The sequence below is a fragment of the Varanus komodoensis genome, unplaced genomic scaffold (assembly GCF_004798865.1).
Source record: "Varanus komodoensis strain SLA01 unplaced genomic scaffold, ASM479886v1 scaffold8, whole genome shotgun sequence".
Taxonomy (NCBI): Eukaryota; Metazoa; Chordata; class Lepidosauria; order Squamata; family Varanidae; genus Varanus; species Varanus komodoensis.
The window spans coordinates 31,607,519-31,620,352 of NW_025336481.1; the positions used below are offsets into that span (position 1 = coordinate 31,607,519).

Consider the following 12,834-nt stretch of genomic DNA (forward strand, 5'->3'; position numbering starts at 1 on the left):
CCCTTCGGGAAGCAGCAGCATGGCGTCTTTGCCCCAGTGCCCTCTGAGGGTGGCAGGGGGTCCCAGCCAATGTGCGCGCGGATCTGCCCCCTGCAGACCCTCCTCTTATCGCGAGACCCACAGGGGCTATAAATAGTTGGGAAAGGGACAGGTCTGTCCATTGGGACACAGTGTGCCTAGGCTGGGGGGGTGCAGCTGGCTGGGGTGGTGCCCGGTGACAGCTCCCGAATTTACTGATTTTTTTTCAGGGAGGGGGGATTGGTGTGTCACTCTGATTTGGCCCCATCATGGCTGACCAAGCTCTCAGTTTTCTTAAGGACTTTTTGGCTGGTGGCATTGCTGCTGCTATTTCCAAAACGGCTGTAGCGCCTATCGAGAGAGTGAAATTGCTGCTACAGGTAAGGGGCTTGGGTTTCTCAATTTGCATAGAGAGATTAAGGGCGGGGAGGGGGAGCAGCCCAGGTTTTTCAGCCGGCACCGCTTCCTGGAATGGTTGCATTGTTCTGTGGCATTCTCCAAAATGTAAAAGGCAGGGACAGCAAAACGTTGGCTGGCCTTCCAAACTCAGGAATTCCTTTTAGGAAGTGATGGCAGTGATAAGCAATGACAAATAACAGTCCCTAAAAAGTGTCAGACTGTGCCTTTAAGTCTTCTTGCATGGAGTTGAAAGTGTCAAGTTGAGACTTGGGAGCGAGCAGGGATTCTAGTGTCAAATGGGCACATGCTTGAAGTGGCTAAATATGGAAACACCACTTGGACAGTTCTGCTTACACAAGTCAAGCACAGCTCTTTTTTCTTAACTGGTTTATAGCTAACGATTTGCAAGTGAAATAGCTTCAAATCTTGGGTGTTCTGTATGTCTTTGTGCGTAACACTTGCCATTTATATCCACTAACTCAAACTTTGAAAAAATTATAGCAAAAATCCACTGGACATATAATTATTTCTTGCACCAATTATTAAGGAAGTTTCTTTCCTTTTAATAAACCAGTGCTTAAAAGTGGTTTGCTGCTAGGATCAGTGGCTTGATAGTGGAGCAGAGGTCAGCTGAAGGACATGAGTTCTTGAGAGGGTCACACAGATGGCAGGAAAGCTGCTTGTGTCTACATAGTGAAATAGTGTTGCCCCTGCTGAAATAGTGTTGCCCCTGTTTCATATTGTGTATGTACCCAATTACCTTGGCTTAATAAATAGTTGTAACAGAAGAAATGGAGAAATGGAGCCAGCACACAATCTAGTGAGACTGTCACATGGGAAAACATAATGAAATGACCATGGAAAACTGAGCAGCTACATTTCTTAGATGTGCATTTATCCATTCTCAAATAAATAAGTTAGCATAGTTGCATGCTCTGTGCTGTTTTTATGCTGTATCTAGTGGTATTAATCTCAGTCAGATGGTCAGCTTGAGTAGTGAATGATAGTTAAAGATAAGGCTGCAAGAGCAAAGATGACTGGCTGTTCCTTCACAGAGAAGCGGTGTACTGTGACATGGGTCATCGTGATCTTTTTCTCCTTCCCTCCTTCCCTCCTTCCTTCTCCCTCTGTGCCTCTCTTCTTCCTTTAACAGGTCCAACATGCCAGCCAACAGATCACAGCTGAGAAACAGTACAAGGGCATCATAGACTGTGTGGTCAGAATCCCCAAGGAGCAGGGCATCATTTCCTTCTGGAGAGGCAACTTGGCCAATGTTATCCGGTACTTCCCCACCCAGGCCCTCAACTTTGCCTTCAAGGACAAGTACAAGCAGATCTTCCTTGGGGGTGTGGACAAGCGCAAGCAGTTCTGGCGTTACTTTGCAGGCAACCTGGCCTCTGGGGGTGCTGCAGGAGCTACTTCGCTCTGCTTCGTTTACCCTCTGGATTTTGCCAGGACCAGGCTAGCTGCTGATGTGGGCAAAGGCCTGCATGAGAGGCAGTTCAGTGGGCTAGGCAACTGTCTTGCCAAGATCTACAAATCGGATGGCCTTAGAGGCCTCTACTTGGGATTCAATGTGTCGGTCCAAGGCATCATCATCTACAGAGCGGCTTATTTTGGCATCTATGATACAGCTAAGGGTAAGAAGGGGAGGACTGCTGGTGTTGGTATAGCTCCGGAAAGTGGCCAGATACTGTCTAGACCAGCCTTCCCATGCTTCCCCAGTTGTCATACTAGCTAGGTAGGATGGGAGTTGTAGTCCGGTGCATCGGGATGACACCAGGCTGGACCAATGCAAAGGGAAGCATGGGTAGGAATCTGCTGAGGGCCCACATTGCAGCAGGGCTCCTCATCTTCCCCATTGCAACTTGCTTGTTCACTTGCTTCTGCTCTGTCCAAAGTGGTGGTGAGGAGGAGGTGCAGCAGATGCTTCTGCCTGCTTGCTTATTGGATCTCTGCCTGCCAAGCAAAGAAGTGGGAGTAATGATGAGAGAGAAGAGGAGGAGTCAGAACAGCTGACTCACTCAGGCAGGCTGCCTATCGAGGATGTCTTGTCCAAGGGCCCTCCAAAATTTGGAGCTGACACTGGCACCAAGGCTGGTACAGACTATGCTTGGATTGCAGTGTAACATTTGACCTGATGGGATTAGAAAAGATTTGCACATGTTCCAAAGATTAGGATCATCCTTAGCTTAATAGATTACTATATTTCCTTACCATTCTCCCCCTTTCTTTCCAAAATATGTATAGCCTAAGTATCCACTTTATTCTTATCCATACTTTTTCAAAGATTTAATTTGTCTGGTCGTAATTTGGTAACTTCATATAGCTGTTCAACTCTTGCAATCAAGGTCAAAGAGGCTCAAAAGCTAAACACTGAGCAGTTGTTTTTCTCTTTCTAATTACCAGCATAATAATAATAATAATCTTAGAAATTAGGCAGTTTGGAAATCTAAGCTTTCCCATTTTCTGTTGCTCAAATACTCCAGCCTGCCCTTGTACTCTCCTCATATAATCTGCCTAAGTGGCCTTTAAGCAACTCCCTGAATCTCTTAATAATTCTCATACCACTGGAAGCTCTTCTAAGTGAGCAATACTGTTGGGAATCCTTTAGCTTCAAGAGGAGATTTCCTGACCAAAGGACATGTAGTTCCACTAGGTTGTAGAGTCTTGGGACAAGGCTGTATAGTGGCTAGAATGCTGGATTTGGGCCTTGTTCTGGGTTTAAATGCCTGCTCAGTTACAAAGTTCAGTGACAGCACAATTCTATACATGGTTGCTCAGAAGTAAGACCTACAGAATATAGTGAGATTTACTTCCATAGGAAGAGGATTGTCATCAGTGTATCCTAATTTCACAGAGTCATTATGATCAGGTGAATTGATCCCATATTTACTATCCTAAGCTTCTTAGAGGAAGGGTGGACTCTTCCATTAATGGGCTGTTCTGCTTGTGTCTCTGAGGGAAAAGAACATTCTGGGGTTGGATCACTTTTATTTTTCTATAAATAATGATTGTACAAATGAACCTAGTATGTGATAAAGTCACAAATCTCATTCAGAACTTCCACAATGCAATGTCCTGTTAATGCCCTGGATTACAACTCGAGCATCCTCTAGTCAGCTTGGGATAGGCTGTTCAAGGCACTCCAAAGTATCTGAAATCTATGTTCATTTCTCCTTTCAAGCAACAATGTAAAATTACTTGTCCTCCAATTCTGCTGTAGTTGATATTGATAGATATTGACTGCGTTCACACAATGCAATAAGCAACCTTCTGTGGTGACTGTGGTTCATGATCTGCCTGACAGAGGATCAAGTGGTTTTTACTTCATCATGCCTTCCATACTGCCTGCTCAGTCCTCCCGCTGCTGGCATGTATCCCATCAGCCACTGCGCCCAAAATTCAATCCCAAGGTGCATTGCTCCTTGCCTGTGCCACCTGGCTCTTCCTCACTGGTCCACACATAGCAGCTAGATGGCTGAAGCAGCTTCTGCAGTTGCCACTCTTTTCAGAGGACTCTGTGGTAGTTGCATGCCATGAATGTGGAAGCCATGATCCTATGTTCAGATGGTATCACAAATGAGGTAAAGTAATACTGATCACTTCTCCCCAGTACTTCTTCCCAATGACTTTGGGTAATCTGGTCTTGATGACAGGTATGCTGCCTGATCCAAAGAATGTGCACATCATAGTGAGCTGGATGATAGCCCAGACAGTTACTGCAGTAGCAGGGCTGGTGTCCTACCCCTTTGACACGGTCCGACGTAGGATGATGATGCAGTCTGGGAGGAAAGGAGGTAAGAAAAGAACCCTTTCTTTCAAAATTGTTGAAACAGATGAGTTGATTTTTCTTTTTCAAAAGATCAGGGAGAGATAGTAGACCTATAACTGAGTGCTTGCCTTTCGGATGAATTAAAACTGAAGCAGGTACAATTTGACATGCAGTGCAACTTTTACACACATCTACTTAGAAATAAACCCCATTCATCATAGGGGACTTACTCCCAGGTAGCCACATATAATGTTGCAACCTTACTATTACTTCTATGAGCAGCTTTTTGTTTGCTGCCTACAAGAACTGTTCGTTTAGTAATAAAATGCCTTGGTAGTATTGCACTGCTTCTGTCTGTTATATTTATCTACGTTTGTCTGATCAGAGTACTGCTTGTGAGTTTAGTCAATACAATGGAGCTGGAAGAGTCCACAAGCGCCTTCATGTAGCACAGTCCAGATTGGATAATTTTGGTCATATTCTGGAATGGTTAGGTCACATGGGAAGAGAAACCTCTTTTCCTGCAGTCTTGGACAGAAAACATAAACACTTTCCAACTTAATGAGGAGAAAAGCAAATATTAATTAAACAGGGAGTTTGTAACCTTTGTTTTCATGCTATCAGTCTTGCATGAGCACCACACATACCCAGTCTCTGGGGAAATGCACAAAGCCCTTACTTCCTTAATCGGCAGGGTCTAGAATATGATTCCATCCAGCTATGAACTGAACCCTATTCAGAATGGAGCAAAGCCTCTGCAGCCTTTTACCTGGACTAGCCACAAGAGAGGGGGGAAAAGAGTGACACACCTGCACCTAGTTAGACTGAACTGATAAAAGGGCCAGCTGTTGATTATCTGAAGGAATACTGGACCATGTTCCAGAAAGTTGATAATCTTTGAAAGAGATGTCAAAAGAAGTGAGTCATAGAAGATAGTCCTGCACCCCTGCATGTTCCTTAAAAAAAGAAAAGGAAAATGTATCCGTCCATCTCAGAATCTATCAACACATTTAAAATATGCTTGAGAGGGGAAAATACTGTTTCATTTCCATTCTGTTGAACATGTAAGAGTAGAGGAAAGCGTTCTAGGTGTTTTGAGGGTTGGAGACTGAACACTGATTTTGCACTTTATGGGTAAGATATTTGTATACAATATGATTGACCTATAGATATATACTTATATTGCTCTGTTCTCCACAGCTGAAATCATGTACAAGGGCACAATTGACTGCTGGAAGAAGATAGCAAAAGATGAAGGAGGCAAGGCCTTTTTCAAAGGCGCCTGGTCCAATGTGCTGAGAGGAATGGGTGGTGCTTTTGTATTAGTCTTGTATGATGAAATCAAGAAATTTGTTTAAGAGAATCAAACTGCTTGATTCAGATCTTTGGGTTTTTTGTAAAGTATCTACATGTGGTTTTAATGGGCAACTAAATATTTCCTAGGGAAACAGAGATGGTTACTGGGGGTCAAATCCAGTTGAGAGATCAGGTCACTATGGGAAGATAGATAGGTGGTTGTTCATAAGATCACAAAAACATTTTGTATGGAAAATCAAAGAGGCCTCTGTGTATGTATAAATATATTTGACAAATATCAGTAATATATTCCTATGTTTTAAGTGCCTTTCTGGAAGACAGCTTGTTACATGGTATTTGCAGAATTAGAAATGTGAATGCAATAAATACTAGAAGTCAAAACTCGCAGATTTTTTTACCCTCCATGGCAGATCTTCTGTACGAACAATGGCATTTGGAACATAGGCATGCATATATATACATATATACTGTATATATATTTCATACTTATATTGTCCACAGATGTTCTTGTCATAAGCTCTGGTCCAAATGCTTTTTTGAGGGGTGTTGCACTTCTTTCAGTTCAAGGGCTGAATTTCATGTCAGAGAAACTTGGCATGGTGGGAGGACATTCCAGTGTTTGGTGGGACTGAAGGCAAATGGTGAAGGGACAGGAAATACCAACAGAGTTTAGCTTTATGCTTTTACTGGTAGTACAAATGCTTCAGGAGAGGAATTTCAACCTTTTAAAAGAGGACAAGAATTACACATAAGCTAGGGAACCACCAAATCATCACTGAGAGCCCCATCAAACAGCAGAGTATTATATCTCAAAAATTTATGATTTAGGGGGAAAGGGCATGAAAACCATAATAGGTAACTGAGTTTTTCTTGGTTTAAGAAAGTGCAAGAAAATGGGGAAGGGAAGGGAGAAGTTAAGTTTTATACCAGCATCATTTTGAATTGCCCAAATGGAATTTACTATCAGGAAAACAAAGATATAAGGCTTAAGATGTGATCCAGTGGAGATGCCTGTTAAGGCTCCAAACTCAGAAGATTGTGGGCATCCTACAAAAGGTAAGAAGAGTGTGGAGAATAAGATGCCTCTTTCTATAAGAGGCTGATTTTGACAGCGGGGAAAGGAGCCTGGGGTGCAACCAGGATACATTGTAGATTGGTGACCCTATCTGCTACCCACCTTACCCCTTATAACACCCATCTTCAAGGTTGCTTTTCCAACCAGCTGAGAGGTTGGGGGGGAAACCCCCTAAGTTGAAGCTGCTTTCTGATCTTGGAAGTGGGACTCTGAAATATCCTATGGTCTTCTAGGTGCTGCCTAGGGGCAATAGGATTGTTCTCCCCAACACATTCACCATTCAGAACTCTTGTTTGGGAAATGCAAAAAATAAATCAGGGCACCCAGTATATCAGCTATGAATGAAGCAGTTGTTATGCCACTAAGAAAGTGGGACCTACTCCTGTCATCACACAGTGAATTGGTTAAAAGAAACTATGTTTTTCCATTTGTGAGACTAAGACCACATCAGTGCTTGTGTGGATTATACAGATAGAAAATATTAGCATCAATTATGTTACGGTATTTATTCTTATTACACCACATGGAACACTCTAGCCACCTCTTTGAAACGGTGAGTGTAAAATCTAATGAGGAGTCTTGCTTGCAACAGTTACATCGGTGTAGCATCCTGTATGGCCAGGGTATCAATTTTATTTTGCTTGTACAGTTACAGGAAATGACAGAGGCAACCTGAACTGACTGAAAATGAATCAGTGATAGGCCATTTAAATCTCTGCCTTGATGGATTACAGATCACCTTTTAAAAGTGTGTAACTTTGATTCTCGTTGCTTGCAGCACATTGACATCTGCTTCTTTTAATTATTTCTGATGTTCAACGTAGAGTGTCCGTGCTTCCAGGTATCAAAACTAGCACCACTCACTTGCAAGTAAGAGGGAGACTTGCCAGGAGGGTATCAGTAAACTTTACCAAAGTCTGCAAGAGTACAAAAATCTGACTCTGCTACAAAAAAGTCACCAAAAGAAGTTGATGCTACTCCCAGTGAAACTGCATTTCCCAAGGTTGTCACCCCAAAGCAGGTTGGTGGTAGGGCTTGCATGACAGTCTTCCAGAAGGCATTCTGCAAGCATCTGGCTCAGTTTGATGTGAGATCTTGGGGCTGGAGCAGAGGAAGCTTAGGGAGGTGCTTGAAGGTGCAGAGGAGCTCATAAGAGCCATGCTGGATAAGTCCAAAGGCCAACAGAGCACAGTCCCAGTCATGCATCTCTGCCACTGGTAAACAGGGGCATCCTGCCTCTGTAGTGGCAGTCATGTGCAACCAGCATGACTAGTAGCCATGGATCTCCTTATCCTCCATTGAAGCACTCTGACAAGGGGCAAGTTTGAATGCTCCCAGAGTACACAACCAAAGTTTTACTGCAGGACCTGCTGGTACTTGCCTTTTGGAAGGACATACCTTGTCCACAAAAACAGTTATTCTGGAACATTTCATCTACTCCAAAGGAAGCTTACACATGGTCCCTTCTTGTTTTTCATGCTTCGATACCAGCTGGCATTCAGGACTGGATTGCTTAAAAAGGTAAAGTACAGCGGTACCTCGGCTCACGAACGCCTTGGTTCATGACCAAATCGGGTCGCAAACAAAAATGTCATGAAAATTTTGACATGGGTCATGAACTCTGCATTGGGTGGCGACCAAGATCTCAGCCATTTCCCCCCCCACCCCCTGAGTGGGGAGATGGCCACGATTGCAGTTGCTTTCGTGCAGGGAAGACATGCATGATCACGGGCGCGCTTCTGCAGGAAAGATGGGCTCAATCGCAGCCATCTCCCCCTGCCCCCAAGTGGGGAGATGGCTGCGATCATGCTGGGGGTGGGGAGGGGGGGAGATGGCTTAGATCGTGCCTGTTTCTCCCTTCCCCAGTGTGCCCCATTCGCACCCGTCTCTCTCCCCAGTGTGCCCATGATCGCACCATCTCTCCATCCCCCAGTGCACCGGGATGACGGGTGTGCAGGGATGACGGGCATGTACAGGGATGGCAGGTGCGATCTTGGGGGGGGGGGCGGGGAGATGGCCATGATCTTTGTTGTTGTCACTTTGCTTCACATTTTTCTGATTTAAAAATACAGTTACAGAACGGATTGACCTTATTTACATTGAACCTTATGGGGAAATTTAACTTGGCTCATGACCAATTTGATTCACGACTAGAGTCCTGGAACAGATTAAGTTCGTGAGCCAAGGTACCACTGCATGTGACAATTTTGCAATATTACACCTGGAATTTTACAGCCAATGGAGGTGGGCCTGGTTTCTTGATCTGGCAGGTGCTCTTGCACAGTTTGGTGCCATGCAGATGTGTTGGAGTGGCCATGCTGGCTAGGAATTGTGGGAGTTGCAGTCTGACATATCTGCAGAGCACCTGGCTATGGAAAGTTACTGCCTTGCAATTCTCTGAGCCAGGTGTCCTTGAATGGGAAGCGAGATGCTTCCCATTCAAGGAAAGATTAAAAGCTGCTTTCTCCAAGCTGGTGCCCTCCATGTATTTGGGACATTAATCTCCACATTCCTGTCCATTGGCTGTGCCGACAGAGACTGTTGGGAGCTGAAGTCCAAAACATCTGATTTTTACTTCTTCACCAGGTTAGGGAAGGTTAGTGAGGGGTAAAGCCTGTTCCCTCCCATGCAGTAAAAAGATTATCTCAGAAATGACGGAGTGCATCTTTGAACCTTGATGTTAAGACTTCTGTATTCAATTCACCTCTGCTGTATAGTTATTCAGTGGAGATAAAGAAGATCCTTGGTTGAAATTGGAAAAATGCCCCCCTTTACAGGTGCTTTTTCCACAAATAATTGGATGTTGGCAGTGCAAATAAGGTGGGTCAGCAATGCGACAGTCCCTGAGTGTGTGTCCATGAGTGCTGGGTATGCTGGTGGGTGTAGTCCAACATCTGGAGGGTACTGGATTGGATAAGGTTGAGCTTAGGCATAGTGATTCCATGTACCTCCAAAGAAAAGTACCCCCTTCAGTAAAATCTCACAACAAACACAATTGAGAAAGGTTGTTGGAAAAATGCTGTTCAAATAAAAAAAAGATTCTAGGAACTTTTTTTGCCATTTTAACACCAAATATTTGATTACAAAAATAAAGATTTCAAAGTGCGTTCACCTTCAAGCAATGGGCTGTTTGATACATGTTTGGTTCCAGTGATAATCAAGTTCTTTTTAAATCCCAAGCTATGTACTGACTGAAGACAGCCACAAGAGCATCTTGCTAAATTAATTGCCTCCAGAGGCATTATCATGGCAATGTACAACACATCTGAGTCTAAAACAAGTAGTGAACAATTTATAATGTGCTATTATGCTGATATACAGCTTTCAGCTCTCCTCATTTCTAGTACTTCCAACCTTGATTTCACATTAGAAGGCCCTTTGCTAATTAGGAACTGTGAGCATTATCAGAAATGAAAGGGTGGGGAAAACATTTCAAGCTGTAAACTAGCACTTTAAAACTTAGGAATTAAAACAAGCCTTTTAATTTTTTTTCTAAGTCATTATCTCACAGACCTTACCATTGGCAAAAAGGATATCACTCCCTTCTTTGTACAGTTCTTTGATTTACAGTTATCAAGCACAATTGTGTCAAAGTCAAGCACTTGTGTGAGTTACTGATTGCAATAAATTCATGATTTATCTGTGCTGATCTTTTATTTATCGGTTAGATGTGGAGTGATGTAAATAAAGAAGAAACTGCCCTAAGTTAATGGGACTTAAACCTTTGGCCGGCTGGTGGATTTTACCTGTAGCAATAAAAGAGTCGTCAGTATCATCATGTCAAGTCTGTAAAATGTAGCTATTGCCATGCATACTATGGAGACCCTATGGAGACCTTTTACTTTTAAAATGCACTAATTTTAATTAATGCAAATATGTCATACATTTGAACCCTTCGGTACCATTTTTAGTCACTATCTGGTAGACTTCCCTTACCAGTCCTTAACTTTTCAGGAACCAGTTTGCCTGAAGGCATTAAAAAGGGGCTTTTCCTACTTGTGTGAAACTGGGTCTCCTTGCTAGTTAGTAATAAGGAGGGATGCACTAGCTGCTGTAATTAGTTACTGATGAAGCAAACATTGTCTGACTGACATATGTATGCAGGAAAATGTGGTGCTAGAATGCTGTAGCAGCAGAGAAGAAGTTACAACATTGGATCATGGGTGAATGCTACTATTTTCAAGATGCTTTCCGTGTGTGTATGTGTTGAAAGGGTCAAGCCAAGCCCCATTTCTAGTCCTGCTGCATTTACTTTGGGGAATGTTTTTTCTGGACATGAAAATTTTCAGAAATCTTCTCTCTCACTAGCACTTGGAGGTAGTACAAGACTGTCAGGACACTAAAACCTCATTCCACTGTATGAGCAAAGCTTGGAGAAGGTCTGTTTTAGCTGCTCTTTAATTTTGCACAGTCTAAATTCGTGGAGTTGGGGGAACAAGTTGCTCTATTGTAATATATTTCTCTCAGTGCAGTTATGTAATGTGTGATCATTCTGTGCATGGGTAGCCTAGTGAAATAGTTGGATGGCATATGGTACTTTTCTGGTTTCAAAGCTATCTTGGAGACATATGAAAACCTTTCTAAGGTTTTTGGATGAAGAGTGATATACAAGTGTAATAAATATGAGTTGCAGAATTGGTAAGCATTGCCTTTACTGGACAAAATGTTACCAGTTTTATCTGCAAAACATTTTCAAATTTTTACTGCTCCTTGCTCAAAAGGAAGACATGCCTGGTATCTTGCCATATGCAGATAAGCTTATTTTATTTCCAGCTATATCTCGAATTAAAAACAATATACTCTGATTTTCAAATGCATCAAAAAAGGTGCTTATTTCTAATCTTTTTACTGAAAATTGCTTGTTCTCTTAATTTGCAGAAGATGTAGCAGAGAACTGCTGTGAAACTATACTACTAGTGCAGTAGCAGACAACTCGGTTCACACACAACTATGGCAAATTGTGGGTTAATGCAGAACTTGCTGGGTTTGTGTTGCCACCATTTTGAGTATGCAACCTTTGACTGGCCCATTCAAAATTCTTTTTTGTCATTCAAGCATGAACATTAGGGGTTAATCATTAACCCGTAATTAACCCAAGAAATCATTGTGGGTTAACTATGAGTTGTTTAACTGAAAATCAACCCATCATGACTGGGTTCATTCATCACAACCACCCTTGCTCCCCCTGGTCAGATGCTGCATTTTCAAGAAGGCAATCGATGGATGGTTCATGAAGATGGCATCATGAACCATCACAAAATGTGGATTAACAAGATACTACCTTGTTAAGTTGCTTTGTAAGCCTTGGAGTTTCAAACACATCTCTTAAATAAGTTCCTTTTTAATGTGGTGGCTCTCACACTTTGGCATTACATCCAAAACCTCCATCTGCAATGATTTGGGCAGTTAATATGGTTCACAGCTGTACTACCGACTGGAATTCCATGGACAGAGATATAATGAATGTCTGGAGCACCATGGAAACAAATTGAAGAGTAGTTCCCTCCCACACAGATATACCATAATTATACTGGGCCCAAAGCTGACTGGAGGTCAAGGCATAAGGGAGGTATTTCTTTGAAGTCCCATTTCATCCCAGATTGCTTTTATATGCAGTTCCGGAAAGTGATGTTCCATTAGACTAGCATGTTTTTCCACAGGCTGGCATGACTTTTTAAATCAATTTATCCCCAAAATAGACTGCAGCCTGACATTTAGTCACGAACAAGAACACCTGCTGCCTGTTGGGAAATACTTTCCTCAGTACAATTCACTAAATCTGTGCATTCTTGGTCCTTGCAAAAGAGACACAGACATCTTTGAAACACAAAGCAAGAATGTGAAATCTACCATTACCCTTGTTTCTAGGAACAGCTCATTATCTTGTTTTTGTGGGTTAACTAATGCAAGTCCTGCACTTTAGCAGGATAGCACTGAGAGCTTCTATAGAAACGTATTTTAAAACTGACAGATGAATTGGAAGGACTGATATTAAAAATGGAATATAGATATATTGAGCATTTGAGAAATGAGATAGATTTTTGCATGTTTAGCTGCAGACTGCTCAGATAACTTTTAAATAAAACTGACTGGACACAGCTGTATAATCTTCTGTTATTATTCTGGACCAATAGCTCTGTGGCTAAAACTTTCAATGTAAGTCCCACATTCAATTCCTGGGAGGTCTTGAAAAGTCCCTATTTGAAATCCTGGAGAGGCATTGATCAGCCTAGGGCAGAAATACTGAGCT

General features: G+C 42.6%; 1 protein-coding gene across 1 annotated transcript; it reads left to right on the top strand.

Moving 5' to 3' along the window:
* The first annotated feature begins 163 nt into the window (after positions 1-163).
* SLC25A4 (solute carrier family 25 member 4) lies at positions 164-5,890 on the top strand. The gene is made up of 4 exons (XM_044455626.1): positions 164-398; positions 1,571-2,057; positions 4,077-4,217; positions 5,393-5,890. Exons 1-4 carry the CDS (start codon positions 288-290, stop codon positions 5,548-5,550), a joined length of 897 nt encoding a protein of 298 aa, XP_044311561.1. The 5' UTR covers positions 164-287; the 3' UTR covers positions 5,551-5,890.
* The last annotated feature ends 6,944 nt before the right edge of the window (positions 5,891-12,834 follow it).